Genomic DNA, 16,473 nt, shown 5'->3' with positions numbered 1-16,473 from the left:
TAAAAAAATTAATTTTTTTTTTTTTTTTTTTTTTTTTTTTTTTACAGGTTCATGGATGTATTTGGAGCTTAGGATGGGTTTGGAAAGTAGGAAAATGACTTTTAGAAAATGTTTTCTAGAAAAATGGTTTAATTTCTGGTGTTTGGATGCATTCTGGAAAACTGTATTTGCATGTTTGGTTCATTTTCCGAAAAATGGGTAGAAATATATAATTATATATTTTTATTATTTTATTTAAAATATTAAAATATTTATAATAATATTTAAAATAATATTCATAATTTATAATAATAATTAAAATTAAAACCCCCCATTTTCGGCAGAAACCAGATCTGGTTTCCGCCGGAAACCAGAGGTTTCCCGCTCTGGTTTCCACAGCGAGGAACCAGTGTAGTGCCCTGGTTCCTCGCCGGGAACCAGAGCAGTGCTCTGGTTTCTCGCCGGAAACCAAAGCACTTGGTTTCCGGCGGAAACCATACCATGGTTTCTGCAGGAAACGGTGATGTGTGTGTGTGTTGTCATGGACAGAAGTAATTTGGCGGAAGTCATTTTTCGGAAAATGAGGCATATTTTCCCCAATCAACGAAAAATAATTTCTGTTGACTGGGTTTTTCAGTGCTTGCCAAACACCCAAAGCCCCAATTGCTATCCTCCGAATAATTCAATGGTCTATTTGTACCTTTTTCCATTAAAAAAAAAAATTACTGTAGCATTATTCATCACTTGCTGGAGCAACCCTCTCCCCCTCTCTCCTCTCCTCTCTTCTCTCTGCCTACATAGCTAAATGTTCTGACATTATTCTCATAAAAACCACTGATAAGGGTTGCCTTAGTAATTTGAAATAAGCTCTGTCAAACGTAGCATGAGTAAGGCGAAAACGACAAAAAATACCTTCTATCTGCTCGTGGACTACTCATGGCCCCAATCTGCTCCCAGGTGTCCTCCGCCACCGATTTTCACCGTATAAAATCGCCGAAACTGGATGAGGCGGCGGAGACGAAAGACTCTTCGAAATCCGCTATACGATCGGAGACGGGTACCGGATTTGATGACGACTCTAGTGATTACGAATTTGTATGCATCTTTTTATTTAATCTGCCATTCGATTCAATTATTACTCCTTTTTTTTTTTTTGGCATCTGTTTCAAATTCATCTATAAGCATTAATTTTATGGTTATGATTTTGCAATTCGTCTTCTGTCTATCCAATCTGCTATTCATTGTCGTAATTATGATTCAATTGTTACTACTTTTTTTCTACAATTCTATTTGATTTGATGTGATTTTAATGGTTATCTGTTTGTAATCCATCTATAGTTTTTAATTTTAGGGTTATAATTTTGCTATTCATCTTCTGTTTATCTAATCTGCTATTATAATTCAATTTTCAATACTATTTCGTTCACGTGATTTCAATGGTCTATCTGTTTCAAATCCGTTATCTGTCAATTTTAGGGTTATAATTTTGCAGCTCGTCTTCTGTTTAACTAATCTTCTACGTAGTATTAAATTACTTAATTATGATTCAATTTTTAATACTATTTCTTTCACATAATTTTAATGGACATCTGTTTCAAATCCATTATCTGTTAATTTTAGGGTTATAATTTTGCAATGTTTTGCTCGTCTCGTCTTCTGTTGATATAATCTGCAATTCAATGTCGTAATTATTATTCAACTTTTAATGTGGTGTCACCCAAACCATTCCATTTTATGCAATTTCAATAGGCATTTGGTTTAAATCCATCTATAATAATTAATTTTAGGTTTATAATTTTGCAATTTATTTGCTTGTGTTAATTTTAGGTTTATAAGTTTGTAATTTATTTGCTTGTGTTAGGGTGCTCTGAGCCCTCAAGAAGTTGAGGAACTGGATGGACTGTGCGACTTTGCTCTTTCTCTTTGTGAGACTCAACATGTATGTATGCATCTCTATGCTATTTCAATTTTATGAATTGAAATTCCAAAAAGGAAAATGTTTTCCACCCTACAAAACTCACCAAATATTTGGATGTAACTATTTTTGTGGGGTTATTTACTTATTTATTAATTTCAAATTTCAACTTGTTACAAAATGTGGCATCAAGAGTGTGTGGGGTAAATGGAAAATCATACTGGATCATGGACAAATATTCATTTTTAAAATTCTGAAGGTTTATTTTGTGTACAGAAGGTTAATGAATCTTCCATATGCAAAAAAAAAAAAAAAAAAAAAAAAAAAAACTAAAAAAAATGAACATTCAATGTATTAAAAATAAACTTTCAATATATTAAAAATGAATCTTAGATCAGTGGTATATTTTATAACATAGCATATGTTCCATTGTATAGTAATTGGTTGTAAACATATGGAAGTGCAGCAAGGTAAGGGACATTCTAAATATTAATCTCTTATCTACCAAACGGGTCATATGGGTGTGACCCAGGCCCATATTTGAGGTAATTGTTAGTTTTTTAGTCTGTTTAAGTAAATCCTAACTAGCTGAAAGCCTGAAAACGCCGAAAAGCAGATAGTGGAATACTCATGGCTGCAATCTGGTCCCAGGTCTCTTCCGTCACTGAGTCCGACCATAGAAAACCGAAACTGGATTACGGAGATAAAGATGAGGCGGCGGAGAAGGAGTCTTTGAAGTCCGCTAAACGATGGGAGACAGGTGCTGGATTTGATGACGACTCTAGTGATGACTTTGTATGCATCTTTTTTATCTAATCTGCCATTCGATTCAATTATTTGTCCTTTTTTTTTTGGCATCTGTTTCAAATTCATCTATAATCATGAATTTCACGATTATAATTTTGCAATTCGTCTTCTGTTTATCTAATCTGCTGTTCAATGTCGTAATTATGATTCAATTGTTACTACTTTTTTCTTCCATTCTATTTGATTTGATGTGATTTTAATGGTTATCTGTTTCTAATCCATCTATCATTTTTAATTTTAGGGTTATAATTTTGCAATTCGGCTTCTGTTATCTAATCTGCTACTCAATGTCGTAATTATAGTTCAATTTTTAAGACTTTTTCTTCCATGTGGTTTCAATGAACATCTATTTCAAATCCATTATCGTTAATTCTAGGGTTATAATTTTGCAATGTTTTGGTCATATCTAATCTGCTAGGGTTATAATGATGAGCCGGCAGAGACGAACGACACTTCAAAGTCTGCTATACAAGGGGAGACAGGTACCATATTTGATGGCAACTCTAGTGATGAAGACATGGTATGCATCCTTTTTTCTAATCTGCCATTTGTTGTCGTAATTATGATTCAATTATTAGTCCTTTTTTGGCATCTATTTCAAATTCATCTATAATCATTAATTTTACGATTATAATTTTGCAATTCGTCTTCTGTTTATATCCAATCTGCTATTCAATGTTGTAATTTTGATTCAATTGTTACTACTTTTTTCTTCAATTCTAGTTTTTTTTTTATGTGATTTTAATGGTTATCTTTTCTAATCCATCTATACTGTTTAATTTTAGGGTTATAATTTTGCAGTTTGTCTTATCTGCTATTAGATTACATAATTATAATTCAAATTTTAATGCTATCTTTCACGTGATTTCAATGGACATCTGTTTCAAATCCATCATCTGTCAATTTTAGGGTTATAATTTTTTAATTCGTCTTCTGTTTATCTAATCTGCTATTAAATGACTTATTCAAGTCATTTTTTAATACTATTTCTTTCACGTGATTTCAATGGACATCTGTTTCAAATCCATTATCTGTTAATTTTAGGTTTATAATTTTGCAATGTTTTGGTCTTCTCTTCTTGTCTTCTGTTGATCTAATCTGCTATCTGCTATTCTATTCAATGTCGTAATTATTATTCAACTTTTAATACGTTCTCTTCCAATCCATTCGATTTTATGCAATTTCAATGGGCATTTGGTTCAAATCCATAAATAACCATTAATTTTAGGTTTATAATTTTGAAATTTATTGCTTGTGTTAGGGTCTCATGCCTTGCCCTCTAGAAATTGGAGAAGCGGTTGAACTGTCCGATTTTGCACTTTCTCTTTATGAGACACAACATGTATGTATAAATCTGATCTCATGCTATTTATTTCCCTCTCCATCAAATTACTTTCCCTGAATTTGTCTACTTTTTAGCCAGGAGATTGTTGGAAGTTTGAGAGCTTGCATGGGGGGTACCGGTGGGACGAGTGGCTTCTTTCTACCGATCATTATCACCTTGAATTTTTTGGCAAAAAGGCAGATTGTAAATCTATACGAAATTTTGTGGTGGATGTCATTTGTTGTCGTTTTGGGGCACATGAAAAATTAACAGTACACCAATGTGTCTTGCTGAAAGATGATGAGGTGGAGCCGATGGATGAAAATGTATGTATGATTTCTGTGTGTCATCCGTTGGCTTTAATTTGAATTGTGAATTCAATTCTTATTCTTATCTGCACTTTCAGGTCCTACTATTGTTATTATTATTTTGCAGATTAAGGAGAAGGTGAGCATGGAGACTGGCCGAATTTTCCAACTTTCACATGAAGAGCTCCAGAAAGATTATGAAAAAATTGTTGAATTCTGCAAATCTGCCCTCACTTACTATGAGGAGCTCCATGTATGTATATCAACTCTACTTTCCTGCCCAAATCAACTTGCCTCGTACGTTTTCTGAAAATTTTTATTTATTTTCTCACATTTTAGTCCGGAGAAGCTTATGAGTTTGTGGAGATACAGACGGCGAGACGCTCTATCATTAGAGGCATTTTTATATTTCATGCGAAAAAGAAGGCCGATGCTACTCTTGCAACCTTTAAAGCTTATACTCATCATCGCGTTCTACGTACAGACATAGACGTCTTGGGCTCTTTTACGCAATGTCGTTGCAGAAGACTCTAAGCACCTACAATACCGCTTTTAAGTCGCTTTGAGTAGTTTATTGCATTTTGTTTTTAACAATATATTATCTATAACAAATTGATGAGTTTTCATATGATGTTGATTACAAACTTTTAGTATTAAATGCACTAATTATATAAATGATTAATTAACAATGTCTTAAAAGTAATTGAGTTATAATAACATTTTCGTACCAGATATATTTTTTTCAATGATAAAAGATTTTTTTGCATCAAGTCTTTATGCAATGGTGGAACACCTTCTCTAAATAATATTTAAAATGTTGTAAATATAATTATTGTGTCCATTATACTTGATTCAGTTTTCATATACAACATGTTTGGTTCAAATAGTAAATTTTAAGGGAATAGTAATAGTATTCTATAGGAAATGAAAATAAATTTTAAGGGAATAGTAATAGTATTCCATAGGAAATAGAATAAACAAGGAATAAAATAGGAATTGTAATTTATTTTTTGGTTCGCCTAAAGAATAGTGTTTAGGAATGTTATTTCAATGTTTGGTTCGTTTACAAATGGGCCAAGACCTTGGCTCTGTTTGGCAAAGCTTATTTAGGAGCTTATAGCTTATTTTAAGCTACTAATAAGCTATAAGCTCTGTTTGGTAATGTTCCTAAAATAAGCTAGTAGCTTAAAATAAGAGCTTATTTTTGAACGCTATCTAAGGTAGCGTTTCAAAATAAGCTAATAGCTTCCTAACTTTTTTTCCATCTTTAACCTTATTATTTTAAAGAAATAACATCATTTACCATTTCCAATTAAAACTTTTTTGACTTTTTCTCTTCAATATGTTTGGTTGTAATTTAAATTTAACATTTGTGTTTGAACATTGATTTTTGTATGAACTAATTTTATGAATTATAAACATTTTGTTTTACTTTATATGATTTCAAATATATGTTATAAACATTTTGTTTTACTTTATATGATTTCAAATATATGTTATTACTTTATATTTTATTAAAATATATTGATTTATATATGTTATTACTTTATATTTTATTAAAATATATTGATTTCATTATTTTGTATTTTAATATATAAACAAACCTAATTGATTTCATTATTTTGTATTTTAATATATAAACAAACCTATTTAAATTGTACGAAGATGTCTTTAATATATAAACAAACCTATTTAAATTGTACGAAGATGTCTTTTTTAGTCTTTTTACATTTATCAGCTTATCAGAAAGCTAATTTTACCAAACACTTTTAATTATAACAGCTAGCTTAACAGCTCTTCAGATTTCAGCTTCGAGCTTATAGCTTTTCAGTTTTCAGCTACTTTTCAGCTTTCAGCTACCTTTTCAGCTAGGTTTGCCAAACATAGCCCTTGTGGTCTAGCGGGTACATTTCCAAACGCTTTATGCTTCAGTAAGACTGAGAAAGTAGTTATGAACATATATTGTATTGTAACAATATATTTCACATGACTTTGGAATTAACCTAATTGGTTTTCTCAGAAGAAGCGTGAAAGGAGGGCATTCGAGTGATGAAGGGAGGGCATTCGAGTGATGAAGGGATTAATCTCTTTTCACCGAGTTCCCCTCGATGAATTAATTTGTTGAGAGGTTGATTTCTTCCGGCATAGTAGCAGCTTATTCCTCAGCGTTGATTTTGTTTTGGCGATTTTAATTTCTGGCCGACGTTCGCAGGTACAGCGAGTTCTAGTGGTAGCGTGGAAATTTTTGGGTTGAATGCTTCAATTCTGGTCGGCGGCTTCAAAAAATTGTTTGGCGTAGCAGCAAGCACATTGGGCATTTGTTGGTAGTAATGAATTCATTCGACAACAACATTTTGACACAAGCAATTCTTTTTCGTCTTTTTTCTTTTCATGGTTTGCTGCAATCGTAAGTACCATTGTTGTGTATGTTTAGAAAAGAAAATTAATTTATGAGTATTTTTTTTTATTGTTGATCAATTTACTGTATGATACTCTTTTGAAAAATGATGTTGTGTGAACTGATTGCTGCAAATTTCATGATACACTGCTTAATTTTATTTGCCCACGAACATGGATGGATTATTTACTATGAATATACAAAAATTAAACGTCGTATACATTCACCACAGAAACAATATAAAAAAAAATTGATTTAGAGTGTTGTGATCTAAACATATTTTATTTTAAGTTTAATTAAGGGTAAAGTAGTAAATAAGAAAATTTGTATATTTCTGAGAACTCAGGGAATAAGTTAATACCAAGTGAGCCTAGTAATAGCTATACCCTTTGCAAGGGTAATAGCTCATTCTACGGAACAATTTTTCTAGAAATAAAAATCATTACCAAACGATGAAATATGCTTATTTTCGAGAATGCTATGCCATTTCAGGCCTATTCCGCAAACTAAACATGCGGATAATGTATATCTTCACTGGTTATCCAATAAAAAGATATGTTTTGAGTTCAATTGGGTTCTTCTCACTTTTCTCCTGTACTATTTAAGTATACTAGTCTACAATTTTACTGGTTTTACACAAAATTAAGTTATACTCCCGCTGTCCCATTTTATCTGTCTTATTTACTATTCATGGGTCAAACCAACTCTTTCTTCTTTGTTTATTTTCTTTATTATTTTTTACTTATTTTTAAATTTGATTTTTTGTGTTTAATAGTACTTTTAATGTAGTTTCTAAATATATAAATTTTTTATATTAATACTAAATTTAATATTATGAAAAATTGAATTAAAAATTACTTCAGTCAAGCCTCGTTAACCGAACCCGACACATAAAATGGGACGGAGGGAGTAAATTTTAACACGTTATCAACATAATTATCTTATATTTCAGCACAAGTGCTATTAGGGGGTAAATTATTACGTGGACCATGTTCCACATAACTGTATGAACCATAAATATAATATATATTTTTAATATATTAAAAGTACATTATTTTTGTATGAATGTACATTATTTGATAATATAGTATATAAAAAATATGTATTTTTAATATATTAAAAATATATATTTTAAATATTGTTCACATTTCACACAAATGTGTGGATTAAGGTCCATGAAATATTCATTGCATTATGGACTACCCAGGCCCATGTATTATGTAATTTTTAGTTTTTCAGTCTGTATATAAGTAAATCATAACTAGCAGAAGACGCCGAAAAGCACCTTCTATCAATACTCATGGCAGCAATCTTGTCCCAGGTCTCTTCAGTCACCGACCCCGATCATACAAAACTGAAACCGATACTGGATGACGGAGATAAAGATGGGGCGGCGGAGACGAAAGACTCTTCGAAGTCTGCTAAACGAGGTGAGACGGGTACCGGATGCGATGACGACTCTAGTGATGACGAATGTGTATGCATCTTTTTTATCTAATCTCCCATTCGATTCAATTATTAGTCCTTTTTTGGCATCTGTTTCAAATTCATCTATAATCATTAATTTTACGATTATGATTTCTCAATTCGTCCTCTGTTTATCCAATCTGTTATTCAATGTCGTAATTATGATTCTACTTGATTTGATGTGATTTTAATGGTTATCTGTTTTTAATCCATCTATAATTTTAAATTTTAGGGTTATAATTTTGCAATGTTTTGGTCGTCCTGTCTGTTTATGCAATCTGCAATTCAATGTCGTTATTAGTATTCAACTTTTAATACGTTGTCTTCCAATCCATTCCATTTTATGCATGGGCTTTTGGTTCAAATTCATCTATAATAATTAATTTTAGGTTTATAATTTTGCAATTTATTTGCTTGTGTTAAGGTGCTCCCAGACTTTGCCCTCAAGAAGATGAAGAGCTGGCTGAACTGTGCGACTTTGCTCTTTCTTTATGTGAGACTCAACCGCTTTGCCCTCAAGAAGATGAAGAACTGGCTGAACTGTGTGACTTTGCTCTTTCTCTTTGTGAGACTCAACATGTATGTATGCATCTCTGTGCTATTCCAAAATGTTTTCCACTCTACAAAAATCACCAAATTTTTTGATTTCAAATTTCAACTCGTTACAAAATGTGGTATCGAGAGTGTGTGTGGTAAATGGAAAATCATACTGGATCATGGACAAATATTCATTTTTAAAATATTGAAGGTTTATTTTTTGTGTACTTAGGTTAATGAATCTTCCATATGCCAAAAAGCAAAACAAAGAAAAAAAGAACATTCAATGTATTAAAGATAAACTTTCAAAATATTAAAAATGAATCTTATATCAGTGGTATATTTTCCATTGTATAATGATTGGTGGTAAATATATGGAAGTGTATCAAGGGTAAGGGACATTCTAAATATTATTCTCTTATCAACCAAATGGGTCATATGGGTGACCCAGGCCCATATATGAGGTAATTGTTAGGTTTTTTAGTCTGTATAAGTAAATCCTAGCTATAGCTGAAAACATCGAAAAGTATCTTCTATCTGCTCGTGGAATACTCATGGCTGCAATCTGGTCCCAGGTCTCTTCCATCACCGAGTCTGACCATACAAAACCGAAACTGAAACTGGATGATGGAGATAAAGATGAGGCGGAGGAGACGAAAGACACTTTGAAGTCCCCTAAACAAGGGGAGGCGGGTAGAGGATATGATGATGACTCTAGTGATGATGACATAGTATGCATCTTTTTATCTAATCTGCCATTTGATGTCGTAATTATGATTCAATTGTTAGTCCTTTTTTGGCATCTGTTTCAAATTCATCTATAATCATTATTTTACGATTATAATTTTGCTATTTGTCTTCTGTTTACCCAATCTGCTATAGTGCTATTCAATGTCGTAATTATGATTCAGTTGTCACTACTTTTTTCTTCAATTCTATTTGACTTGATATAATTTTAATGGTTATCTGTTTCTAATCCATCTATAATTTTTAATTTTAGGATTATAATTTTGCAATTTGTCTTCTGTTTATCCAATTTGCTATTAAATGTCGTAATTATTATTCAATTTTAATAGTATTTCTTTCATCGGCTTCTGTTGATCTAATCTGCTATCTGCTATTCAATGTTGTACTTGTTATTAAACTTTTAATACGTTTTCTTCCATTCTATTTGATTTTATGCGATTTCAATGGACATTTGGTTCAAATCCATCTATAATCATTAATTTTAGGTTTTATAATTTTGCTATTTATTGTTTGTGTTAGAGTGGTCCCATGCTTTCCTCTCAAGAAGTTGAAGAACTGGTTGAACTGTGTGACTTTGCTCTTTCTCTTTATGAGACCCAACATGTATGTATGCATCTCTATGCTATTAACTATTTCCCTCTCCATAAATTACTTTCCCTGAATTTGTCTAAATACTCTACTTTTTAGCCAGGAGAGTATTGGAAGTTTGAGAGGGGTTATGGAGGGAAACGATGGTATACTCTTACCGATCAGTATCTCCTTGAATTTTTCGGCAAAAAGGCAGATTGTAATTCCTTACGAAATTTTGTGGTGCTTGCCATTTGTTCTGATTTTGCGGGATGTGAAAAATTCAAAGTAGACCAATGTGTCTTAGTGAAAGATGATGAGGTGGAGCCAATGGATGAAAATGTATGATTTCAGTTAGTTATCCATTGAATTTGATGTGAAATCGAAATTCAATTCTTATTCTTATATGTTTCAAATCTTACTGTTATTATTATTGTTATTATATTTTGCAGATTAAGGAAAGGGTGAGCATGGAGAGTGGCCGAATTTTCCTATTTTCACATAAAGAGCTCCAGGAACATTATGAAAAATTTGTTGAATTCTGCAAGTCTGCGCTCACTTACTATCAAGAGCGCCATGTATGTATATCAACTCTACTTTCCTGCCCAAATCAACTTGCCTAGTACGTTTTCTAAAATTTTTATTGATTTTTTCACATTTTAGGTCGGAGAAGCTTATGAGTTTGTGGAGATACAGACGGCGAGACACTCTATCATTAGAGGCATTTTTATATTTCATGCGAAAAAGAAGGCCGATGCTACTCTTGCAACTTTTAAAGCCTATACTCATCCTCTCGTTCTACGCATGGACATAGATGTTGTGGGCTCTTTTGAGGAATATTTCAGCGGGTACTAGGCGACACCTACAACACTGCTCTTAATTAGGCCTTTCAGTAGTTTATTGTTTTTTTTTTAATTTTAATTTATTCTTAATAGTCTATGGATATTGTAGTTAGGGATGGCAATTCAACCCGCCCCCGACGGGAAAACCGATCCCTGTCCCCACCGGGGACCGGGGCGGGTTCGGGAAATTAATTCGGGGAACGGGGACGGGGAATGTGTTCCCCGCCCCGACCCATATATATATATATATATATATATATATATATATATATATATATATATATATATGTAAAAGTATATATGAAAATAAAACCCTAGAAGGAAATTAATTCACTAATCCCGCCTCTCTCTCAAGTCTCTTTGCCTCTCTCCGCTCACTGTCGCTGCCACTCTGCTCGGCCGTCTCTTTGCGACCTCTGCCCCCTATTGTCTCGCCGGCGGCCGTCCTTCCTCACCGCTTAGCCGCGACTGCACACCATCGACAGCGACCGCCCAGCCTCACCTCCCAGCCGCTGCGTCTCTGAAACTTGATGATATTGAAAGAAGAGGCTTTCTGAAATGATACACAACATGTATGTATGCATCTGATCTCATGCTATTTATTTCCCTCTCCATCAAATTACTTTCCCTGAATTTGTCTACTTTTTAGCCAGGAGAGTGTTGGAAGTTTGAGAGCTTGCATCCGTACCGGTGGGACGAGTGGTATGCTTCTACCGATCATTATCACCTTGAATTTTTTGGCAAAAACGCAGATGGTAAATCTATACGAAATTTTGTGGTGGATATCATTTGTTGTGGTTTTGGGGCACATGAAAAATTAACAGTACACCAATGTTGTCGGCTCTGGACATGGACATGGACGTTGTCGGCTCTTTTAAGCAATGTCGTCGCAGAAATCGCTATTAGGACAATCCTTTTTTTTTTTGTAAAACGGACTCTGGGCTTGTTTGGTTATTAGCGGTAGCGGATGGTGTTAGCGGTTATCAAATAGCGGATTGTATTAACGGGTTGACCAGTCGATTGTATTAGCGGTTTGTAAAAAGATGTTTGGTAAAATTAGCGGTTTAAATTAGCGGTTAACATGTAAAATGACCAAAAGGGTATACATATTTTTCATAATAATAATAATTATAATGATTTTTTTAGGATAAATAATAATAATAATAATAATAATAATTTAATAAAGAAATAAAAAAACTAAAAAAAATAAAATTAGAACATATGGGGGAGCCAGTTCGGCTCCCCTTTAGTTTGCCACTTTTCCCAAATTAAACATAACATTATTATGGCTTGGCTAACTGGCGCACGGTTCAATTTTTTTATTTTTTTTTTTTATTTATATACAAGGGCATTTTGGGGAAAGGAACCCTTTCCCCAAAAGGCCAAGTGAAAACGCTGCACATTTCAGCGTTTTCATTTTCAGCAGTTTGGAGCAAATCGCTGCTTCAAACCGCTGTTAACCAAACACCTACTTTAGCGGTTTGACCATGGTCATACCGCTAAAGTTGGTCAAAACCGCCGAAATTTGGAAATTAACCAAACACACCTTCTATCTATCTATTCTAATTATTTATATAATACACGCTACTCCTACGGCAGGGTGCCTATAATATTGCTTTTAACTGTTAAGTTGCATTTAGTATTAAATGCACTAACTGTATAAATTATTAATTAACAATGTTCTTCTTCCTAAACGTTAAATCTCCTCCCGGCCTAATAGAACACATTAACAATGTCTTAAAAGTTATTGAGTAATAATCACATTTTCTTGCCAGATTTTATATGAAAAATTGACGTTTAACATCTATAAATAACTGGTCTTAACTTTATAATGCTTGAGTGTTAAGTTTCCTCTCTCCTTTGTGAGTGCTTTTTCCTCTCCTTGTGAGTGTTCTTGGGCATTTTTTAGGTTTTTTCTCATCAAAAGCATTAAGCAATGGAGAAGGGTGGCCCAAGTATGTTGGCAGATGCTTGTGAGGCTTTATCCATTGTTGATGATGATGAGGGAGTGATTCTAGAGGACGACGATGTTGTCATTCCACAACAACCGTTGGACTATCGATTCCTGCTGGTTGGTAGGGTTGTTACTGAGCGGCAAATAAAGTTAGTAGTTTTTAGAGATGTTATGGCTACGGCTTGGAAACCTGGGAAAGGTGTGATGGTACGTGATCTGGGGAACAACCGTTTCTTGTTTCAGTTTTATCATGAGCGTGATATTTCGAGAGTGGTAAATGATGGTCCTTGGACCTTTGATCAAAATCTGGTTTTGCTTCGCCGGCTAACGGAGGGCGAGGATCCGTTGGCGGTTCCTTTAGACGTTGCGGCGTTTTGGATTCAAGTTCATAATGTTCCGGTTGGTTTCATGTCCGAGAAGGTCGCGAAGGTTATAGGGAATTATGTGGGGGTGTTTGATAAGGCGGACGAGAGAAATTTTGGATCGAATCCTAGTTCTTTTATGCGTGTGCGAACACGTATTGATGTTTCTAAGCCTCTGAAAGCTCGAATGCGGATGAAGAAACCTGGTGGGGAGTGGTTTTGGGTTGATCTCAGGTATGAGAGGCTACCGTCATTCTGTTTCTATTGCGGGGTGATCGGCCATGCTGAAAAGTTTTGTCCAAACGCGTTTGATGATCCAATGGAGGGGAAGAGTTTGCCGTACGGAGCATGGCTGCGGGCTGGGGGCCGGAAAGCTGTGGTGCCGGCGATAAACAAATGGCTGGTGTTGGAGGAGCCGGAAACGGTCGCAGCGGCGGGGAGTGCTGGGGGTTCTGGAAATGTAACGGTCATTAATGAGGGGAATTCAATGATTAATCCTATCATTAATAAGCCGTTAGGGAAGGGAGATAATGGGGAGAGTAGGCTAGAGACAGAGAAGAATAAGGGAGGGGTTTTAAGTGATACTTATGAGGGGGACGGAGTGGTTTTGGTAGAGCAGAAGAGGAAGCGTAGGGAGAGTGAGATAAGTGACTTTAATGGGCCGGGTACAAAGGGTGATTGGATTAGCCCAATGTCTGTTGATTCAAATAATCCAACTTTGGCTATGGAGGTGGGCTCTGAGGATCAGGCCCACCGCGCTCAATGAATTGCTTTAGTTGGAACTGTCGTGGGCTTGGAAACCCATTGACAGTTCATGTTTTGTTGGGCCTGATTAGTCAAGACAGGCCTGATGTTTTATTTCTTTGTGAAACTTTAAGTAATGCTAGACGGATGGAAAGTGTTCGGGTTCGTTTGCGATATGATAATTGTTTTACCGTTGAACCGGTGGGGCGAAGTGGAGGTCTTGCTCTCTTATGGAATGGGGGTCTCGACGTTGAGGTGAAAGGTTATTCGAATCATTACATAGATACGGTGGTCTCGGCTCTGGGGCGTCCGAGATGGAGGTTCACAGGGTACTATGGTAGTCCAGAGAGGCATAATCGGCGGCACTCGTGGGAGCTCTTGAGGTATTTATCTTCAATTAATTCTCTACCTTGGGTTCTCATGGGGGATTTTAACGATATAATGGCGGCTTCAGAGAAAGAAGGGAGGGTTCCTCATCCTGAATGGTTGAGGAGGGGTTTTTGTGAGGCTGTGAGAGAGAGTGGTTTGTCTGATTTTGGATTTGAGGGGTGTCAATTTACCTGGGAAAGGGGTCGGGGAACGGTGAATTGGGTGAGGGAAAAGCTTGATCGAGTTCTGGTGTCTGGGAATTGGCGAGATGCTTTCCCTAGGGCCAGAGCTTGGTCGGTTGAAGGCTCTAGTAGTGACCATTTACCTCTAAAATTGAGTACGAACTGGGTAGGGAGAAGGAGTGTAGTTCGCAGACCCCGTTATGAGAATTCTTGGGGAAAACTTCAGGAGTGTAGGGACACGGTGGTGTCGGCATGGTACCGTGATGGTACTGCTTCGATTGGGGAAAGGATTGACAGATGCAGTAGAGAGGTATGGCAGTGGGGGAGGAGGCAAAACATGGGCGAAAGTGCTGAAATTAGGAAGTGTAAGCAGAGGATGGGAGAGCTCAGAAATGCGGGTGATGGGAGGAGTGTGAGGGAGTTTGGGGATGCCCAGCGAAAGTATATGGCTCTTGTGCGAAATCAAAGTGATAGATGGCGTCAAAGGGCCAAAGAGTTGTGGTATTCTGGGGGTGACTGTAATAGCAAATTTTTTCATTCCTCTGTCAATAGCCGGAGGAGGAGGAACCAGATTGATGGGCTCAGAAATGCTGCTGGGGTGCTCATAAGGGATGAGAGGGGGAAGGCTGACATTATGGTCGATTATTTCCAGAATCTGTTTTCTACAGAGGCAGGGGATGATCGGCCGGTGCTTGGCTGTTTAACCAGACAAGTTTCAGAGGACCAGAATTTAATGCTGGTGAAGGAGGTTTCGACGGAGGAGGTGAAAACTGCAATATTTGGGATGCACCCCGACAAGTCCCCAGGCCCGGATGGGTTGTCACCGGCTTTCTTCCAAACGCACTGGGATGTGGTGGGCGAGGAGGTGGTAAATTTCTGCAAACTCTTTCTTCATACTGGTCATATGCCTGAGTCTTTAAATGAAACTCATATTGTTTTGATTCCGAAAAAGAGTCACCCGGATTTGATGTCTGATTTTCGTCCTATTTCGTTATGTAATGTCATCTATCGTGTCTTAGCGAAAGTCTTAGCGTTATGTAATGTCATCTATCGTGTCTTAGCGAAAGTCTTAGCTAATCGTCTGAGGGGGGTGTTAGATTTGATTGTTTCTCCGGCACAAAGTGCTTTTATTCTGTTAGATTTGATTGTTTCTCCGGCACAAAGTGCTTTTATTCCAGGGAGATCAATTATTGATAATGTTCTTCTTGCTTTTGAGTCAAATCATGCTATGAATCGTGTTCAAGGGGATAGGGGTGGTTATGGGGCACTAAAGGTGGATATGAGTAAGGCATATGACCGGGTGGAGTGGGGGTTTCTAGGGCGAGTCATGACTAAGTTAGGTTTCAGTGAGAGGTGGGTGAGCTTAATGCATGAGTGTATCTCTACAGTTCAGTATCGAGTTTTGGTAGAAGGGAAAGAGTGGGAGCCTATTGTTCCGACTAGGGGTTTAAGGCAAGGGGATCCTTTGTCTCCATGTTTGTTTATCCTAGTAGCGGAGAGTCTCAATGCCATGCTAAGGGTTCAGGAGATGGAGGGTGGTTTGCAAGGGGTGAGAGTGGCTCGGGGGGCTCCTCGTATTTCTCATTTGTTCTTCGCGGATGATTGTATTTTCTTTTTTAGGGCAAACAATCTTGAAGCCGGGATTATTAGAGAGGTTTTGAAGGAGTATGTGCGGGCTAGTGGGCAACAAGTGAATTTCGCGAAAACAGCTATCGTTTTTGGGAATAATGTAGGGAGGGAGGATAAGGAGGCTGTTTTGGAATCCCTTGGGATTACAGAACAGCAGGGTGGGAGGAGCTATTTGGGGCTACCGGGTTTTGTGGGGCGACGTAAAAGAGAGATTTTAGGTTTTATTCGGGAGAAGGTTCGAAACAGGATTCTTTACTGGGGTAACCGGTTTCTTTCTAGGGCTGGGCGTGAGGTTCTTCTCAAAACTGTTCTCCAAGCTATCCCGAACTATGCTATGAATGT

The 16,473-nt window shown here is 36.2% G+C and overlaps 2 protein-coding genes across 7 annotated transcripts; both read left to right on the top strand.

The window, feature by feature from the left end:
• The first annotated feature begins 770 nt into the window (after window positions 1-770).
• LOC116001784 lies at window positions 771-5,036 on the top strand. Of its 3 annotated transcripts, none has more exons than XR_004094287.1 (8): window positions 771-1,074; window positions 1,841-1,918; window positions 2,546-2,689; window positions 3,120-3,221; window positions 3,963-4,043; window positions 4,121-4,351; window positions 4,432-4,586; window positions 4,673-4,749. XR_004094287.1 is itself a non-coding variant. In XM_031241724.1 (8 exons), the coding sequence occupies exons 1-8, from the start codon at window positions 916-918 to the stop codon at window positions 4,865-4,867; spliced, it is 1,116 nt and encodes a 371-aa protein (XP_031097584.1). In that variant the 5' UTR covers window positions 778-915; the 3' UTR covers window positions 4,868-5,036. The 3 variants fall into 3 exon arrangements, 2 of the variants coding, with proteins under 2 accessions (XP_031097584.1, XP_031097585.1); XM_031241724.1 differs by having other exon boundaries at window positions 778-1,074; window positions 4,461-4,586; window positions 4,673-5,036; XM_031241725.1 differs by lacking the exon at window positions 771-1,074 and having other exon boundaries at window positions 2,511-2,689; window positions 4,461-4,586; window positions 4,673-5,036.
• A 2,986-nt stretch (window positions 5,037-8,022) lies between these two features.
• LOC116002395 lies at window positions 8,023-11,871 on the top strand. Of its 4 annotated transcripts, none has more exons than XR_004094432.1 (9): window positions 8,023-8,161; window positions 8,623-8,777; window positions 9,311-9,466; window positions 10,002-10,085; window positions 10,170-10,391; window positions 10,502-10,627; window positions 10,713-10,897; window positions 11,247-11,467; window positions 11,541-11,871. XR_004094432.1 is itself a non-coding variant. In XM_031242523.1 (9 exons), the coding sequence occupies exons 1-8, from the start codon at window positions 8,032-8,034 to the stop codon at window positions 11,413-11,415; spliced, it is 1,227 nt and encodes a 408-aa protein (XP_031098383.1). In that variant the 5' UTR covers window positions 8,023-8,031; the 3' UTR covers window positions 11,416-11,463; window positions 11,541-11,871. The 4 variants fall into 4 exon arrangements, 3 of the variants coding, with proteins under 3 accessions (XP_031098383.1, XP_031098384.1, XP_031098385.1); XM_031242523.1 differs by having other exon boundaries at window positions 11,247-11,463; XM_031242524.1 differs by having other exon boundaries at window positions 8,023-8,208; window positions 8,633-8,777; window positions 11,247-11,463.
• The last annotated feature ends 4,602 nt before the right edge of the window (window positions 11,872-16,473 follow it).

The sequence above is a fragment of the Ipomoea triloba genome, chromosome 13 (genome assembly GCF_003576645.1).
Source record: "Ipomoea triloba cultivar NCNSP0323 chromosome 13, ASM357664v1".
In the NCBI taxonomy this organism is placed as follows: domain Eukaryota; kingdom Viridiplantae; phylum Streptophyta; class Magnoliopsida; order Solanales; family Convolvulaceae; genus Ipomoea; species Ipomoea triloba.
This window is presented reverse-complemented; position numbering and strand designations above follow the sequence as displayed.

Bases quoted from the DNA above. Each gene is read 5' to 3' on its own strand.
- LOC116002395 (XM_031242523.1), top strand. From the start codon at position 8,032: ATGGCAGCAATCTTGTCCCAGGTCTCTTCAGTCACCGACCCCGATCAT. The intron at 8,162-8,622 runs GTGAGACGGGTA...GCTTGTGTTAAG, and splicing joins TTCGAAGTCTGCTAAACGAG to GTGCTCCCAGACTTTGCCCT. The intron at 9,467-10,001 runs GTATGCATCTTT...TGTTTGTGTTAG, and splicing joins ACTCTAGTGATGATGACATA to AGTGGTCCCATGCTTTCCTC.
- LOC116001784 (XM_031241724.1), top strand. From the start codon at position 916: ATGGCCCCAATCTGCTCCCAGGTGTCCTCCGCCACCGATTTTCACCGT. The intron at 1,919-2,545 runs GTATGTATGCAT...ATCTGGTCCCAG, and splicing joins CTCTTTGTGAGACTCAACAT to GTCTCTTCCGTCACTGAGTC. The intron at 2,690-3,119 runs GTATGCATCTTT...CTAATCTGCTAG, and splicing joins ACGACTCTAGTGATGACTTT to GGTTATAATGATGAGCCGGC.